Below are 19,988 nucleotides of genomic sequence, written 5' to 3' on the forward strand. Positions count from 1 at the left end.
GGCTCTGGTCCTTCAGCATGAGAAAGGCTTTGCTATTGCGTAGAAGGTGTGAATCCAATCAGGCAGGATTGAGGCATTAAGAGAGGATGCAAACAGCAATGGTGTTAACAGCTTGTCAGGGCCTTTTTGTGCCTGTAATGGGATAATCACAAGCTACTTGTGGCTGCAAATCCTCCTTGAAGGTGTTGACACACTTCAGTTAATCTGACAGATGGGACAGAAGCTTTCCTGCTTGTCCACACTTATGTCCTGCTTAAGTGTGAAACTAATTTTCTTTAATTGTGACCTTTAAAAGTCATATGTTTGATATATGCAAATGCAGTCAAGACTGTGGATTTCTCAATTTGTAGAAAAATGTATAAATATATAGGTTATTATTTTTTTCAAGAACTAGAAGACTAGAACTATTTTTGGTTTTTCATAGTGTTTTTTCAGACAAGTGGAAAGAAAACATCAAATGTTAAGTGTTTCTTTTATAGCACTTTATCTATTTGTGTCAATAGATTTCAATTACAATACATATTTTTAAAGGCAGTTCTCTCAAAATGATTTTTTTCTCCTACACAGCCATAAATCTCTACTTCAGTAGCACTTACACACCAAACTTTACATTTGTATTCCTGTCTGTATCCTGAAGGTCTTTATAGAGGTATTTGGTCATATATAATTTGCTTGATTATATAAAACATTTTAGTCCCCTCTAAATTGTGAAAATATAGGCCTGGTTTCACAGACAGGGCTTAGACTAAACCAGGATTAGGCCATAGTTCAATTAGGACATTTAAGTAATTTTTATAAACATGCCTTAGAAAAAACATTACTGGTGTGCATCTTGAGACAAAATAATGGCACTGATATATTTTAAGATCAGTCAGAGCAAGTTTCTAAATCAGCTCCGATTTAGATTTTAGTCTGGGATTAGGTTTAAGCCTTGTCTATGAAACTGGGGGATAGTGTTTTCTGTCCGTTCTAAGCATTTTCTGAATAATGGAGTGACAAAATTCCCTCTGTAAAAACGTTTGACTCTAAGATGTCAAAAAAAAACAAAACAAGATTTTTCATCCAGTGATTAGATACAGAATCTAATCTAGTGATTTAGAATTTATGCAAATTAGTGCACATTTCATGAAATAATGAAATATCTAAGCATATCTAAGCCTATCATTTTAGAAAACTTGTAATACAAAAATTGTTTGCAATTTTCAATGTAATCAATCAGCTGGGTAAGGCGATTACTAGTATTATTTTTATTTTTTTATATTTTTTTACCCTATTCACCTGCAGTGTCTCGCCTAAAGTATACAATTTGAATGGAGGTTTATGATGGCCCAAATAAACATACATATTTTGCATAGTAAACTGTAGTTGAAATAACAGTGGAATTTATGGTGGTTTGCGCATTTACATGGTTCGGGAGCATTTTTTTTTTTTGGCAAATGTCACACTTAAGATTCATTTCATCAAATAAATTTTAATATTACACAAAGTTAATGCAAATAAATACAAAAATGCAGTTTTTAAATGATGATTTCATTTATTAAGGGAAAAAAGCTGTCCAAACCTACCTGGCCCTACGTGAAAAAGTAATTGTCCGCTCCTTTTAAATAATGAAAGAACTGTGATTTACCACATTATTTTAGAAAGCTGAGTTCAATTTCACTAGCCAAACCCAGGCTTTATTAATGCCAGACCTGTTGAATCAAGAAATCACTTAAATATAGAATCTGTCTGACAAAGTAAAGAATGCTTAAAGAGCAACACATCATGCCACGATCTAAAGAAATTCAAGAACAGATGAGAAACAAAATAGTGGACATGTATCAATCTGGAAAGGGTTATAAAGCCATTTATAAGGCTTTGGGACTCCAGCGAACCATGGTCAGAGCCATTATCCACAAATGGAGAGAACTTGTAACAGTGGTGAACCTTCCCAGGAGTTGGGCTGCCTACCAAAATTACTCCAAGAGCGCAACGACGACTCCTCCAGGAGGTCATTAAAAAACCCAGAACAACTTCTAAAGAACTGCAGGCCTCACTTACCTCAATTAAGGTCAGTGTTCATGATTAAACAATAAGAGAGAGACTGGGCAAAAACTGCATACATGGGAGAGTTCCAAGGCAAAAGCCATTGCTGACCGAAAAGAACACAAAGGCTTGTCTCACATCTGCCAAACATTTTTTTGATTATCCCCAAGACTTTTGGGCAAATATTCTGTGGAGACAAAAAGTTGGACTTTTTGGAAGGTGTGTGTCCCGTTACATCTGGTGTTAAAACCAACACAGCATTTCATAAAAAGAACATCATACAAACAGTTAAACATGGCGGTGGTAGTGTGATGGTCTGGGGCTGCTGGGACCTAGACGTCTTGCCATAATGGAACCATGAATTCTGCACTCTATCAGAAAATCCTGAAGGAGAATGTATGGCCGTCAGTTTGTGACCTCGAGAGCACTTGGGTTATGCAGCAGGACAATGATCTCAAGCACACCAGTAAGTCCACCTCTGAATGGCAAAAAAAAAATTAAAATTAAGGTTTTGGAGTGGCCAAATCAAAGTCCGAACTTAAATCCGATTGAGATGCTGTGGCATGACCTTAAACAGTCCATTCATGCTCAAATCCTCCAAAGTGGCTGAATGAAAACAATTCTGCAAAGAAGAGTGGGTCAAGATTCCTCCACAGCGATGTGAAAGACTCATTGCCAGTTATCACAAATGCTTGATTGTAGTTGTTGCTGCAAAGGGTGGCACAACCAGTTATTAGATTTAGGGGGTAATTACTTTTTCATGTAGGGCCAAGCAGGTTTGGACAGCTTTTTCCCTTAATAAATGAAATCATATAAAAACTGCATCTTGTATTTTCTCGGGTTATCTTTGTGTGATATTAAAATTAGTTTGATCTGAATCATTCAAGTGTAACAAATATGCAAAACATTAAATAAACAGGAAGGGAGCAAAAACTTTTTCACACCACTTAAATATAAATCTTGCAGGTAACCTGTTCATTACCAAGGTTTTCAAAACAAATAATACACCAGCAAATAATTTCAGTTTTGAACTATTTTTACATCCTTGCGTCAATATTTGTCAGCATTACAGACATCTTTACTAATTGTTTAATTCAGTAATAGCCAATTAGAAAGTCATTTTGCCAACCAAAGTGATGTCATTGTTTTGGCAAAGAAGAGCCTCTGTAATTCCTCTGTGATATTATTCCACTTTTTAATTTTCTTTATGTTTTATATTTCCAAATATCTCTCATAAACATTTTCACATAAAATGTCAAACGTGTGTTAATGTTGATTTTAATAGTGTATTTTTCATTTAAAGACATTGCATTAATAATACTATTTAACAAAATAAAATTATAAATACAGCTTTGCCATTCAAAAGTTTTTTTATTTTATGTGTCACTTTTGCTAACCAGTGTACGTAAAATTTTGTATATTGAAAATGTTTATCTTAATTTTAAGTGTTTTTTCAATATTTAAATGCAGACATTGAGTCATGTGCTGGGTCAAGGTCAGCTGATCCTTTCAGGGGTGAAACTACATTATTCAATGTGATAACAGTTAAAGGGTCTTCCAGCACTTGTTTAAATGTGGAGTAGTTCACCTAAATTTGTTAGTTCGTTTGAAAGTATCGTTTGAAGCAGTGATCCACACCAAAACAGATGGCACTTACAATTAAGTAAATTGCTGGCATCTTAATTGGCCAAAACAACGTTTACAAACATCAAATCACTCAGATGATTTTTCCAGTAAACCTAGAAAAAAAGTTTATAAAAACGTTTATACATAATGTCTTAAGTTGACCAGTGCAATTCATTAATCAGCATTTACTTTGGATTTATATTAAGACATTATTTGTAAGTAAAGGGACTTTCCAGGACTCTGTGATGGACTAGTCATCTGTCCAGGGTGTTTGCCATGCCTGCAGACCAAGATGCTTGTATAGACTCCAGCATCCCTGTGACCCAACAGAGGACAAGGGATTTGAAGAATGACTGGAGGATTGATGGATGGATAGACTGGACTTTTCAGGTGATTTTTTTCCAAATACAACTCAACATTTACAATACTAAAGATCAACAATGTAGGATCAGATCATTATCAAGATTTGGCCATTAGCCTCACTTCCACTAGTCAGTTTAATATATTTGAAAAGGGTCCAAAATCCAAAAAAGAGTTATTAATGACAGCTTTTTCATTTTTGGGTGAACTATCCCTTTAAATGAAACCATATTAAAATAATGTGAAACTTTTCGTGTGAAAATTTTAGTGAAGGTACTGGGAGTACAATAAAGTCACACAACACCAACATAAATAGAAATGACATATGTCTTTGCAGATTTCATGTGATGCAGGTGAATCACCACCTCCATGCTATTTGAAGAGCAAATGTAATTTGTAATGTTGTTAGCCCTTTGTAACGGGCTGTAACATGTTGAATTAGATTACAATTAAAACACATCCTAAGAGCTAGACCAGGGAAGGATCCAAAGGAAGTACTGCTACATGGAATAGACTGCTACTTGCATATCTGCATTAAATTAGACATTATATTACTTTATTGGCTCAATATTAATTTCTTCCCTTAGAAATTAGAAATAAAGAAATTGTAATGTTAATATTGTTTCTTTTTTCTTCAAATTTAGCCAAACAAAGTGATAATATGGTTGAATAAATTAAAGTGTATCATCAGTAAATAAAAAAACAATCCAATTTTTTTCATTAAAGAAGATGCATTAATTTGGATAAGGAGGCTAGCAGGCAAGACAATAAACCGTTTACTCACATTGAGCACCAACTGGAGAATTACATCTTGCCAGTTGCTATTTTACCAAGAAGCCACTGCATACTATTTCATTAGTCAAACAATAGATGATTGGCTAAAAAGAGAGAGCAAAGGGGGTGGGATAGAAAATTCACTAGAATTGGATAATTGGATCTATTACCTATGCTAGGGAGTTGTACTTCTGCCAGAAGTCATTGGTTAAGGATATTAGCTCAGTCGACACAAAGCCTAATTTCATTGCTGCAGATCTCTGATATTTTCAAGCAACTAGGAATAGCTGTAAAAATTCAATGCACAGAATAAATCAGTTAAGAGTCTGTGTAAAAACTTGTATTTATTCTTAGGCAAGCTGAGGGATCAATTAATGTACATTTAATACAAATAACACATAATCTGCACTTTAATCTGTATAATAATAAAAGGCTTATATATTATAATGATATATTCATTAGGAGTCCACAATAGACCTGGGCAGCGTTTCCCAAAAGCATCGTAAGCCTAATTTCATTGTAGCTCCACTGGTTTCAATGGGTCTACGATGTACTTAAGCTTATGATGCTTTTGGGAAACGCAGTCCAGAAAGTAAAAGTCTTTGTTGGCACTTGTCCCATTGACCTGACCTCATAATTATGGGAAATCTTGAGTTGCGAAGAACATCTTTCAAATCACATTTCCCCAAAATAATCTTCCACACTGTGTTAGCCAAACACTGATAAAATACCTCACAAATCCTCAACGGCACCTCAGTACACCCTTTCTATTTATCTGTGATTGATTTTCTGAGCATACCTTATGAGTGAATTTGGCAATGATTTTGGGAAGGAAGGTTAGTGTGTTAAAACAATTCACTATCAATCACGTAAAGTAGATAATTAAATCTAGGCTATTATTCTTGTCACAGATTGCACTTTGGCTAGAAGTCTTGATACAAGGGATTTAGCACACTGCTATGGCCTTTGGAGACACCTGTAGCCTTATTTTTTAAAGAATCCTGTATATCTTGTAAATCATTTTAGATGTAAAAAATAAATAAATAAAAATCTTTCCTCAGAGAGAGTTATGGTTTTATGTTTCAAGAACGTGCTACTGTAGGTCAAATAGCATGCTCTAGCAGTGGTCATGGGTCCTTGGCAATAACACAAGCTGATTACATGATTAGTGCAATTTATATCAATGGTTTGATTCACACACACACTGATTAGCCACAACATTAAAGCCACTGACAAGTTAAAGGGGTCCTATTACGCCCTGAACGTCAGCGGAGACCAGGACACCGTGATGAGCGCCAGAGACAGATCCCCAGTGAGGCCCCCGCCACTTAGACAGCCATCGGGAAAGACCACTGGAACCAGTTGAGCCCTTACAATCTGACTTTGCTGCAGTTGGAATTGAACCGCTGGTTTGTTTGGCCAGAGGAGAACTGCCCCCCCGACTGAGCCTGGTTTCTCCCAAGGTTTTTTTTCTCCATTCTGTCGCCGATGGAGTTTTGGCTCCTTGCCGCTGTCGCCTCTGGCTTGCTTAGTTGGGGACACTTCATTTCCAGCGATATCGTCGACCTGATTGCAAAGACACTATTTAAACTGAACTGAGCTGGATGATGACATCACTGAATTCAATAATGAAATGCCTTTAATTGAAAATCTTTTTTTTTTATCTTTTCATTTTACATTATTGACACACTATTTTCCTTTTTTGATATTGTGCAGTTGCTTTGACACAATTTACATTGTTAAAAGCGCTATATAAATAAATGTGACTTGACTTGACTATTATGCTCTTTTACAAAGTCTTGATTTTGTTTTGGGGGTGTACTAGAACATGTTCTCATACTTGGTGGTTCTAAAATCGCATTATTTTTCACATAATTTACATTATTACAATACCTTTTGATGAAGGCCCGCCTTCCGAAAAACAATGTGTTGTGATTGGTTAGCTGTCTCAGTGCGTTGTGATTGGCGAACAGCTTAGACGGCACTTCAGTACTGCCCTGCCCCTTGCCAAAGCAGCAAGCCATATCAATTCACATAGACGTATTATATCTATGTCAATTCAGAATTTTTTGGCTAAATCACGTTTTAGATGTTGGATGTCTGTTGGAGTAGTAGTAGAGAGTGAGGTTTCCCCGGTAACGCTGTACACAAAGCATAACTCTGCTCACAAATGCTGCTTTATCAGACATTACATGCAAGATGAAATGAAAATGACATCCATCCTTTTCTGAAAACAGACGGTTTCTATCAGAAATACAGTGATATAAAAACACCCGCACTGGGTTTTGATTTTGAAACATGCAGTGCTCAACCAAGCGTTCTCCCCACCCACCAATCATTCGGATTTCCGTAGGCGGGATTTATTTTTGTGATATCAAAAATACAGGAAAACAACATTGTAGTCCAAACGAGCCGTTCGTTGTAGTTCTTGAAAAGGGATTTTTAAAAAACGAAATATCTCCCTTTGTAGTGGACTTAGAGATTTGTTACTTTGTAGATCTATTTATGCCCAAACATACACACTGACTAAAATTCAAAAAGTGAAAAAGCATAATAGGACCCCTTTAAGTCAATAACGTTGGCGCCGATAGCGATTAGTGCGTCGACATACCAAAAGCGCTCACAGCGACCCGAGTTTGATTCCCACCTCAAGGTTTTTGCATTTTTTGTGATAGGACAGTTGCGAATGAGATATGACAGGAAGCGAGTGGGAGAGAGAGAGAGAGAGAGAGAGGGGGCAGGGTCAGAATGGTCCACAAGGTGAGATTCAAACTCGAGATACCCAAAGCGCAAGTGCGCCATATGTCGGCATACTGCCCACAAGGCTATCGGCACCAACTCACACAACAACGTTTTCTACTAAACCAGCATTTTGGGGGTCTGAAAATACAAATGACATTGCCACTTACTGGTCTGGCATAAGAAAAAACTGCATTTTTAGTCGTTTTCACAGATCCGTGTGAACAGGAACTATTTTGACAATGTATGCAAAACTTTTTAAAAATGCAAAAAATATACATCCTAGGTGTAGCCTATATGACTTTCCTCTTTCAGACAAATACAATCAGAGTTAAATTAAAAAAAAATGTCCTGGCTTTTCCAAGCTTTATAATGGCAGTGAATGGTGGTTGAGATTTTGACGCTAAATAAACTGCACCCATCCATCTTAAAAATATTCTCCACTCGGATCTGGGGGTTTAATAAAGGCCTTCTTAAATGAAGCAATGCATTTGTGTAAGAAAAATATCCATATTTGCAACTTTATAAACTGTAATCTCTAGCTTTCACTAGCTGTTGTACGCACATTCACGAGAGAGTGGCATTTCAGCCGATAACATATAGGACATGGGTGTAGCGTAAGCTGAGGTGAGAACATTCAGGAACACTTTTTTATTTTTCTTGCTTCAAATTTAGACCACCATTCACTGTCATTATTAAGCTTAAAAGACCCAAGACATTTTTTTTTAATTAACTCCGATTGTAGTTGTCTGAAAGAAGAAAGTTTGGGGGTGAGCAAATCATTTCATTTTAAATTTGTGGGTTTAACTATCCCTTTAAGATACACTGCTATGCCGATGACGCTCAACTCTACCTCTCATTCCTTCCTAATGATCCGACGATAGCTGCTCGCATCTCAGCTTGTCTAACAAACATTTCTTGCTGGATGAAGGACCATCACCTTCAACTCAACCTTGCCAAGACAGAACTGCTTGGGGTTCCATCAAACCCATCGTTTCATCACAATTTCACCATCCAGTTGGGCACATCAACCATAACAGCTCCTTCAAAAACAGCCAGAAACCTTGGAGTTGTGATTAATGATCAGTTGACTTTCTCAGACCACATTGCTAAAACTGCTCAACTCAATCCGAGCACCTGAGTCCTTAGCCATCTTCAAGAATCGCCTAAAAAACATCTCTTCCATCTTTATTTGACCCTCTAACTCTAGCACTCTCTATTCTAATTCTATTCTTTAAAAAAAACAAAACACCTTCCCCTTTTAGATTTGCACTTGCATTTACTAATGGCTTGTTTTCTTAAAGGAAAGAAAACTATAACACTAGCCTCTCTATTCTTTTTCAATTCTATCTCTTTTTTTTTTATTTGTTATATAATTAAAAAAAAAAACCTTGCTACGTGTACTACGTTAAGCTAACGGAGACTTGCGTATCATTGCTCTTTTACTAATTTTGATTACTTCCATTGTCCTCATTTGCAAGTCGCTTTGGATAAAAGCGTCTGCTAAATGACTAAATGTAATTGTAAATGTAAGATGGGTGGTATTCGGTAGAGGCCTTAAAGACAGTCAGATAGATGCTGCACTGCCAGAAAGGTCTGTACACTCTTGAGTACTTGGATTCAACTCTATCTACTGCCAGCTGAGGTTTAACCAGGAAGCTTAAGCTTATTACCACCTGGCTTGAAACCAATGTTCGGGAAGCTACTTCCAAAGATACCTAAACACTCACTGATATGAGACTGAGAGAACAGGTGCCTATACCATGAAGATGGTTTAGTTGGCTAGCCAGGAAAGTTTCAGATTAGTTTGTGCCAACCCTGGGTCTTAGGGACCATGAAAGTGGCTTGGATTTTAGTGGTGTTCATTGCCTTAGAAACTAAAGGCAAACTCACACTACAGGACTGTACAACACGTTTAACTACCTGATTTGCTCTGGTGATCACACTACACTACAAGGTTTCTTGTAATTTCTGCACAAACTACAAGACATTTGGTCAAAAGGCACATACATTTCTGTGTTTTCTCACATAAATTTCTTGCAAGAAGTCATGCAAGTGATTACTTTGCACTTTCATTGTCTGGATTAGTTCCCCCTGCCATTGCATACAACACACAATACAAGATAACGTGGAAATAATATCAAACAGGTTTGAAAATATTGCAGAAAATATATACAGCCTCTGACATAGATTATACTTAGGAGAAGACGACAGATTCATATAAAAACGTTTCATTGGCGTCAAGTAAACCCTATGCAGCAATTCCCAGTGAATCATTTGGTGATTAGGGTTTTTAGAAGACAATTTAAACATACCCCATACCTGATCGGAAAATAAAATATGCACATCCTCATTAAGATCCTTAGCCCAAACAGTAGTAACCGATAAAGGTTTGTATGAATGCTCAAGAAGAAAGAGATAGATGACTGAAACAGAGGAGAGATTCCTCAGAAGGAAGGATTAGTTTGCGCAAAGGGTCAACAGGCAGTTGAGAGTTCCAAGCCCCCCCATATGCCCGTAGGGCCGATCTAATGCGCAAATACATAAAAAAGGAGGTGGCTGGCAGATTATATTGAGTTTTAAGATTCTGGAAGGATTTTTAAACCACTAACATCATAGATATCTCCCAGAGTGTTTACTTTACTATGAGTCCATTGCAGACAATGAAATGGAGTACTGCCTGACAAAAGGTTATTATTGTGGAAAATAGGTGAATGCCTATGCCATTTTGTAGCTAGTTGTGAACGTCTTTCAACATCCCTCCTGGAGAGGAGGTGGGTTACAATGGGACCAAACCAAGATTTACACTGCCTAAGCGAAACTCCCGAAAAACAAGATGCATCAATTTATACGGATAAACAATAGATTCCTCAATTGCTCTCCAAGACACAGAAGCGTCAGGATCAAACCAAACTGCTAAAGGGCGGAGGGAAAAGGCTTGAGCATACAGTCTAATATTAGGGAAAGAAAGACCTCCATGTAATCTACATCGTTGTAAGGTATAGTCAGTTTAATACGAGGACGTTTCCTATCCCATATATACCGTGAAACACATGCATCTAGTTTGTTCCAGTAGCCAACCGGTGGAGCGAGAGGAATCATGGAAGAAAAGAAATTGATACGTGGGAGAACATTCATTTTAATCACCGATATACGGGCCTGAAAAGAAGTAGGAAGATGAGACGAATTTTCCAAATCTGAGGATACTTTGGCTAGAATACCATTATAGTTTTTTGAGACGATTTCCTGCAGGGAAGGAAAAACATCTATCCCCATGTACTTAAAGTTTTGAACCAATGGAATAGATATAGAAAGGGACATGGAATCAATTTTAGAATTGAGGAGAAGTAAACATGACTTACTCCAATTAATTTTAAACCCTGAGAGAGATCCAAAATGGTCAAATAAATTCAGCACAAGAGGAATAGAAAGTGACGGCTTCTCCAAAAACAATAAGATATCAGCAGCAAACAAAGAAATATGATGATGGGTATTCCGTATATTTATGGGAGAAATAATTTCAGATTGTCAGACTGCTTGAGCTAAGGGTTCCAAGGATAGGGCAAATAACAGAGGAGACAGTGGGCAACCCTGACGAGTACCTCGATGTATAAAGAATGGGTTAGAGTGAACAGCACCTGTGAGAACAATGGCTGCTGAATTGGCATACAGAACTTTTATCATATTTACGAAACTCGATCCTAGATGCTGTAGAACCGCCCATAAATAGTTCCATTCTAGCTGGTCAAAAGCTTTCATCGCATCTAGAGATAATACTGTGCAAGGAGAGGACAAACTATTATTTGAATTAATAATAGGATACAACCTGCGTAAGTTATCCGAAGCTGAGCGAGATTTAATGAATCCTATTTGGTCATGATGAACTAGCCTATTCATAAATTTCTCTAGACGACGAGATACTACTGTAGCATATACAACAAAAGTAGTATGCAATTCGATTGGAATGCCATCTGTGCCTGGGGATTTCCCCTTATTCATAGATCGAATTGCTGGCTCCAGCTCCTGAAGAGAGATCGGTTCAGCCAGGTATTCTGAATCCGAATCTGACAGCCTAGATAAATCAAGGTTGGTCAGAAAAGATGCAAAAGAGTCAGGGTCACCATCAGCGGAATACGTATAGAGACAGCTGGACCAGAATTAACTAATAATCACACTAAACGAGGACAGGAAAATATCCATATATGGACACAAGAGGGAAACACATGACACATGCAGGACTGACAATTACTAATCAAAAATTAAGTTTTGATGTATTTACAGTAGGAAATTTACAAAATATCTTCATGGAACATGATCTTTACTTGGTGTCCTAATGATTTTTGGCATAAAAGAAAAAATAATTTTGACCCATACAATGTATTTTTGGCTATTGCTACAAATATACCCCAGTGACTTAATACTGGTTTTGTGGTCCAGTGTCACATATGATCATGGAGCTCAAATAGAGTGACCACCAGGTTCTTGGTCACTGCACTAACCAAAGCCCTTCTCCATCAATTGCTCAGTTTGACCAGGAAGACCTACCTAGGCCAGCTCTAGGTAGAATCCATGATTGTCTCAAACTTCTTCCATTAAGGGTAACAGAGACTACATACTTCTGTGAATCTTCAGTGAAGCAGAATTTTTTTCTGAACTCTTCCCCCCAGTGGTGGAAATGGCCGATATTTACTGGGGGGACTCTAACTTGGGCGGGGGGGGGATTCACTCCGCCCCCCCGCGCCCCCCCCCCATTTCCAGCCCTGCTTCCCCCAGTATCAATGTTTCTCTGCTCCTATATTTTTTCAGGTTATAAGAGAGGTGATGAAGCCTAATTAAGAAAATAACCTTCAGGCAGAATAGAAGTGAGTCTCTCAGCATATTCTTCTTCTTTTTTTAGTGTGCTCAAGTTGCCCTTAACTTAAAATAACCTCATTGTTATCTTGTTTACTTGCTTTAACTTTAACATTAAAGGGTAATGCAAAAGCAAACACTCTAGGTATTGCAAATAGTCTGATGGCCTTCAGTTGGACTTCCAAAGGCTTTCAATTCTAGCCTGAATAAACTTCAGTAAAACAATGCTATAGAATATATTCAACTATTCTCCAGTGAATGTGGTTAATGAGATACCACCTTAATATTCAAAGTGTTCCATCAAAGTTTGTTTTGCTGAAGTATCTTCTTTGCCAGTCATGAATATAACATCACATAAAGGGAACATGCCCAGCAAAATTCACCTTGATGTTGTTGATGTTTGCAATCAATCCAACAGGTTGAGATGTAAGATGCTGTTGCAACAATGCAGGTACAATGTGGGCTGCCAGCTCATTGTTTTGGGTTGAGAGGATCACATGACTGTTACATGACTAGAACTCCAGTTTGCCCATGCCATGCTACAATGCGAAAACAGTGTTTTCAAATTTATTCACTTGGGAGCCCTTGTGAAAAAGAAGTGTGCTTAATTGCAGTGAAAGTGTACTTTTTGTGTACTTCAATTATTAAAAGTATACTTTTTAAAAAGTGCACTTGCAGATAATATAATCTAAATTAAAGGCCATTTAAGTGTACTTAAAGAGAGTACACTTTAATGACAATAGGTCTTAACATACTTAAGTGCACTTTTTAAAAATGCACTTTATAATAATGTCTAATTAAGTATAACTTAAACATACATTTTACATAATTATGATTTTATTGTGTTTTAAATAAGTACACTTATTTTGATATATTTATCAATATACTAAAGCACATGCAAAATAATTGATTTTAATGGCAACTTAAGTGTGTTCTTCAAAATTACATTTGTTAATGTATTTTAAATGTATTTAGTCTATAATATATACTATGGGCATTCATGCACTTGAAATATATATTTCTTCTAAACTTAAATACACTTTCTGGTCCCACTTTATATTAGGTGGCCTTAACTACTATGTACTTACATTTAAATTAATAATTTGATACAATGCACTTATTGTGTACATACATGTTTTTACATTGTATTTATATTTTTTAAAATACCTATATGTAGTTACATCAGTAATTAATTTCTGTAATTACATTTATAATTACACTGTTGACCTATCCCTTACACTTTAACCTGTCCATAATCTTACCCTTATCCCACCTGAATAGCAGCAGAAGTGTTTTACAATAAAATATGACTACAATAAGTACATTGTACTTATGTTTTGATGTAAGTACATAGTAGTTAAGGCCACCTAATATAAAGTGTGACCCACTTTCTTATACAGTATACTCCAATAAAACTTATTGTTAAAATTTTCATCACCAGCTCTTGCGCTATATGAACTATATGAAGTTTAATTTTCGACATAATATTTGACAGTGTCATTTATGAGAGTACTGTATTTGTATGTAATAGAACTGTACTTTGCATCTGTGTACAGAATACTTTTAATATCATTATGTTGTTAAACACACATTTAATTTCATTAATTGCAAGCAAACGTTTAACAGATCTAAAAATTAATTTGCATTCAAACACATTTGATTTTAATTACACTAGGCTACACTGCATTGTAAAAATGACTGATTTTTAGTTAGGTGAATGAGACATGAATGAGTCTAACAATAGTCTTTGGTCTAACTACACAATGAATTTGGACAACTTGAACTTAAACAGAAATGAAAATGGAAAAGTATCTCTTTTGTTTTATGCGCATGTGCCAAAAATACTACGTCATGATGGCGCACTACTTCAGCAGAGTTTGAAAAATGTGAATTGTTAAAGATCCAAAGGAAATAGCAAGCTACAGTGCCAATTTTTATAAGAATCTTTATAGTTCAAGGTATTCAGAGACGTCCTCATTTCTAGACTCGGTTAAATATGTTAAGGTTATTTTTTTTGTGATAGCATTGTTACTCTTGAGGAAGTACAAAGAGCAATTAAGAGTTTGAAAAACAATAAGTCCCCAGGGTGTGATGGACCTACAGCTGAGCTTTACAAATGATTTGCTGATGAACTTACTCCCTTTTTAACTCAGGTTTTTAGAGAAAGTATTGAAAAAGAGGCTTTACCTCCTACATTGATGCAAGGTATCATAACTTCAATTCCTAAACCTAAGAAAGGTCTTACTAATTTAGACAACTGGCGACCCATCGCACTCTTTAACAATGACTATAAAATTTTCGCCATAATATTTGCTAAAAGATTGTTTGGATACTGTTATAGATGAGACTCAGTCTGGATTTATGAGGGACCAACATATAATGAATAATATTAGATTAGTTTTAGACTTACTGGATTAAAGTGATTTGCTGGAACATAATAACATAAAGCTTTTGATTCTTATTTATTTTTACTAGTTTCCCAGATTCTTATATTTCTAATAGTGGTCTTCGTGGTATCTCTATTGCTGACAAACAGATACTCATCAGTCAGCTGGCTGATGATACCACTCTTTTTTTGCAAAATGCTAATCATGTTTCTTTAGCATTAAAGTATATCCAGCAATTCTCTAAAACATCAGGCCTGTTCTTGAACCTCTCAAAGTGTGAACTGATGTCCATCAAAGAATGTAATTTGTCAGAAATTTGTAATATTCAAATCAAAGATCAAGTATCTTATTTAGGTGTTGTTAAACAAAAATTGAATTAGAAAGATGCTCCTTAAATTTTAATCCATTAATTGAGAGTACTCAGAAAAAACTGAATATGTGGCTGTTGTAAACATGTTTGTAAAAATGTTATTTATCTTTAAAGCGCAGTGTCAGTGAAGATGGTGTGATCAGGAAATCTGGTATTTGTGGGAAATCTGAAGGAACATCTCCCAGCATTCTACTACGATGTTGCCCTGATGATTGAGGTAATTCACCTCTTAGGTAAGGCAGATGTGGTCAAAAGTTTACATACACCTTGCAGAATAACTGCTTCATCAGAGCAGAAATGGCAATTTTTTAATGATTCTACCCTTCTACCCTCATACTGCATAAATTATTAACATTTTGCAGATACTGCAAGGTGTATATAAACTTTGAACTGCAACTGTGTGTTGCTTTCACTCAACTGAACCATTTATAATGACTGGATATGTTTTATAACAATTGTTCTTTCTTTTCTCAAGGAATTTTTTTTTCTGTCTTTCCTGCCTCTTTTAAAATTATATTTTAAAGTATATTAAAATAGATAAACATTCTTTTAAATTGTAATAATATTTCACAATATTTTTTCTGTATTTTTGATCAAATAAAATGCAGGCTTGATGAGCATAAGACACTTTCATAATGCTGCATAATTATTACAAATGGTAACATGATAAAGTCCTCACAGAGCGTGCAATCTGATTGTGCTACCAATAATATATTTGCATTCTTTTAAGGGTAAGTTTAGGGTAAGGGTAGGTGTGGATGGGTAGGTTTAGGGTAGGTGTAGGTATGGACATTAAAAAAAGCCTCAAACCACATGAATAAGATGCTGGTAGCACAATCTGATTTTTCGCTATCGATTTGTGCTACCTATCTTTTTAATGGGAGGTAGCACAATCTGAGTGGGTAGCACAAATCATCAGAACACCGGCCCTGAGTCTATTATACATGATAAACGGGCGTTGATGAATTATGTGATATTCTAAAATATATAAATATATGGATTTTCCATATATGTGGTTTTCCGACATTTGAGCGATTAGTTACCATTTTGTACACATTGTCATGTTAATTATAATTCATATGCATTTTGTTTTATTGACTACAATATCATTGCTATTTGTCTGAGAGGGACACTTCTGAATAATTTTGAAAAAGGGCAGGGGCTTGAGCCCCCAAAGAACCCTCCCCCCCCCTCCCCTCTGCACGTGCCTATTTAGGATTTAATGTTGTGATTCCTCTTCATTTTTGTCTACAGGCCAGGTTTCTCTTTGGTCTCTGGTTGTGCTTATTGTGGTATGAAAGCCATTATGGAGCTTCAAATTCTCTTCAAACCATGCAATAGCAGGAATCATTTTCACAGTGTTCATGACCTGTTGCTGTTCAGTGCCTCCCTTTTTGGAATGGTCCTGGTAAGTCGCTCATGCTAATTACATACTTTGAATTAGAGGAAGAGAGAGGCTTAAATATTCATTTAAATTCTTCATTCTGATGGTTTTTGGCTTCTTGTTGAGGAGTCCTTATTTGCCAACTGTGTTTTCTCTATACTTTTAATGCTTTTCAGTCAACTGTCTTCAACAAGCATAAGTTCCCATGGATCAATCTTCTCTCCATGCCTTGGCACATTGTACTTTAAAGAAAATTTTTAAGACTTGACCTGATTCTTTTTTGTTAATGCAGACTTTACGTATATATCACATTTGGGCTCCGTACTCTTTAAATAAATAGAGCATGAGTAGATCAGTTTGTGCAAATGCTCAACACATGGTTTATCTCATTATCTCTCTACCAATGCTTTAAAACAAGGTATAGCTCACCACTAAATCTAAACATAAGCCTCTTTTGTAGACATCATCACATGACCAGAACTGTTTAAACCCACCCAAGGGTTCAGTGAGAAACATAATAGTTATGACTTTTTTAAGTCAATGACATCATGCCTGATTATATTAATATTATTGTTTTTAGCTGCTTTGTCAGCTTTTATGTATAAATTGAACCTTTAAACATGACATTTAATTCTAGGTTTTAGATTTTATATAAAGTAATAAGGAATGCATTTCTAAAATTATGAGACTAAAAAATTGCAATGCTTATGATAAGCTATACCTTGAAGATATGTGCATTCATGGAAAACTGTAATTTAATAAATATAGAAAAAATTATAAAATAAATATAAAATGGATGGATAAATACATACATACACATAAATATAGTACTACATTCACCATTGTTTGTAAACCCTCGCTATCTTATTTGACTTTACCTATCTAATAATTCTTAACCATCCTTAATGTTTTTGTTCATTGGAAATTTTTGTGCTTTGAATTTTGAGTTCTTCTCATATAATTCTCATATAATCATAACATTTTGAGAAAAATTACAATTGAGAAAAAAAATAAATAAATCATAAAAGCTATTTGACCAGGCTACGTTTTGCACACTGATGGCAACTATACCCATACATCTCATTGGAGTGATTTCGAATTGTAATTAATCTAATTAAGTTTGTAATTACTCTTCCATCAACCTCATTGCTGTAAACTTTGTATTACAAGATGCTACAGAATAAGTATTTGAACAAGCACTTTTAGACCAGAATCTAACTTCCACAACCAATTAGCAAAGTTATGGGACAACAGTTTACGAGTCTTAATCTGACAGGGAATCCCCCTTAAATGTTCTTGTCACTAATAACAGAAGCAAGTATTTAGCACTGAAAACAGTACATCAGACCACAATCACATTTTTTTATGAAATACAGTGCTGTGTATACTCATTCTGAACCAACAAGTGATTTAGTTTCTTAATATAAGAATCTCAAATGTCAAAAGAGTGTCAAGATCCAAAGCTTCACCTGATTAACTCAAAACTGATTATGTCTGCTCCTATCATTCAAATCCCACATTGCAACACCCTCCCACCTTACGCTCGTGGATTTATCCCTTATAAGGAACCTTAGACAGATATATAACACCACCTTTGCAAATAAATAGCAGGTCCACCACAGCAAATTGCATCCTCTCCCTGGTCTGGATCACTAGTGGGCAAAGATGAACGGCACTGAGGGAAACAACTTCTACATCCCCATGTCCAATAGGACAGGGCTAGTGAGGAGTCCTTACGAGTATCCGCAGTATTATCTAGCTGAACCATGGCAATTTAAAGTGCTTGCGGTCTACATGTCCTTCCTCATGTGTTTTGGATTACCCATCAATGGCCTTACATTGGTGGTTACAGCTCAACATAAAAAGCTTAGGCAACCTCTTAACTTCATTTTAGTCAACCTGGCTGTAGCTGGAACCATCATGGTTTGTTTTGGATTCACAGTCACTTTCTACACAGCAATTAGTGGCTACTTTGCTCTTGGACCAATTGGCTGCGCAATTGAAGGCTTCATGGCCACACTTGGAGGTGAGAGAAAATTATAGTACTGTATGTTTTTGGACTGGTTTAATCACTTATGTTTAGCTGTCCTATAATTTGGATGCAACTGATATCACTATTTTATTTGCTTCACAGGGCAAATTTCCCTTTGGTCACTTGTGGTGCTGGCCATTGAGAGATACATTGTGGTCTGCAAGCCTATGGGTAGTTTTAAATTCTCAAACAACCACGCTTTGGCAGGAATCGGATTTACGTGGATAATGGCCTTGTCATGTGCAGTTCCTCCTTTGGTTGGGTGGTCCAGGTCGGTCTAATAATACACAAACTTTCAATTAGTGGCAGTAAAAGTAAACTTTCCATAGCTGAACACACTGAAGTTTTGTACATTTTAGTGCTTTTTCATTCTTAGTAATTTTGCTTTTTTTTTATATTTTGTAAAATTACACAATTTTCTAAATATTGTTGTTTTTAAATGAGAGAAGACCACACTAAATTTCCTAACATCAGGTGCATTTCTTTGACAGATATATCCCTGAGGGAATGCAGTGCTCATGTGGCCCAGACTACTACACCCTGAATCCTGATTACAACAATGAATCATATGTAATCTACATGTTCACCTGCCATTTTATATTTCCAGTCACCACAATTTTCTTCACCTATGGACGGCTTGTGTGCACAGTCAAGGCGGTATGACATTTCAAATTAAATATAAATTCCCAGTTACTGGAATACTACGTTAAAATGACAATGCCTTGGTTATTTTAATCTCTTAGGCTGCAGCTCAACAGCAGGACTCAGCATCTACCCAGAAAGCTGAGAGGGAAGTGACAAAAATGGTCATCTTGATGGTGTTGGGTTTCCTGGTGGCTTGGACCCCTTATGCCAGTGTTGCTGCCTGGATCTTCTTTAATAGGGGAGCAGCTTTCAGTGCCCAGTTCATGGCTATCCCTGCCTTTTTCTCAAAGAGCTCATGTATATTTAATCCTATCATTTATGTGCTGCTAAACAAACAGGTAAATCACATATCAGAATTGCACGAATGAAAAGTCCAACACATTCCATTTCCTCTACTCCCCCCAATTATTAAAAAAGTGGCAAGTCTTCAAAAAAGCACTAAGTGAAACATTGTTCTTTACAGTTCCGGAGCTGCATGCTGACCACTCTTTTCTGTGGAAAGAACCCTCTTGGCGATGATGAGTCCTCAACTGTGTCCACCAGCAAGACAGAGGTGTCCTCTGTATCCCCAGCATAGACTTTCAAACTTCTCACAGATTATGTTCTTTTAGTCATTGACCAATCTGGGCATCTTAAAAAAAAAGAAGATTTTTTTTTTTTTTTTTATTGATGCATCTCAAATTGTTGTGTTCACTATGACTATTAAACTGGTGAACCCACATATATTTGTTAAATAAGTAAAAGGCTTTTTGGGTTATCAGTTAACTTTTTTTATGAACTGGCAGGATAGCATTT

General features: G+C 36.2%; 1 protein-coding gene across 1 annotated transcript; it reads left to right on the plus strand.

Moving 5' to 3' along the window:
* Positions 1–18,181: 18,181 nt before the first annotated feature.
* On the plus strand, positions 18,182–19,770 carry LOC306879430 (green-sensitive opsin-3; the record flags this gene model as incomplete). Its single annotated transcript, XM_079432368.1, has 5 exons — positions 18,182–18,542; positions 18,651–18,819; positions 19,040–19,205; positions 19,292–19,531; positions 19,657–19,770. 5 exons carry the CDS (start codon positions 18,182–18,184, stop codon positions 19,768–19,770), a joined length of 1,050 nt encoding a protein of 349 aa, XP_079288494.1.
* Between the last annotated feature and the right edge of the window lie 218 nt (positions 19,771–19,988).

Source organism: Barbus barbus (assembly GCF_936440315.1).
Source record: "Barbus barbus genome assembly, chromosome: 13".
Lineage (NCBI taxonomy): Eukaryota > Metazoa > Chordata > Actinopteri > Cypriniformes > Cyprinidae > Barbus > Barbus barbus.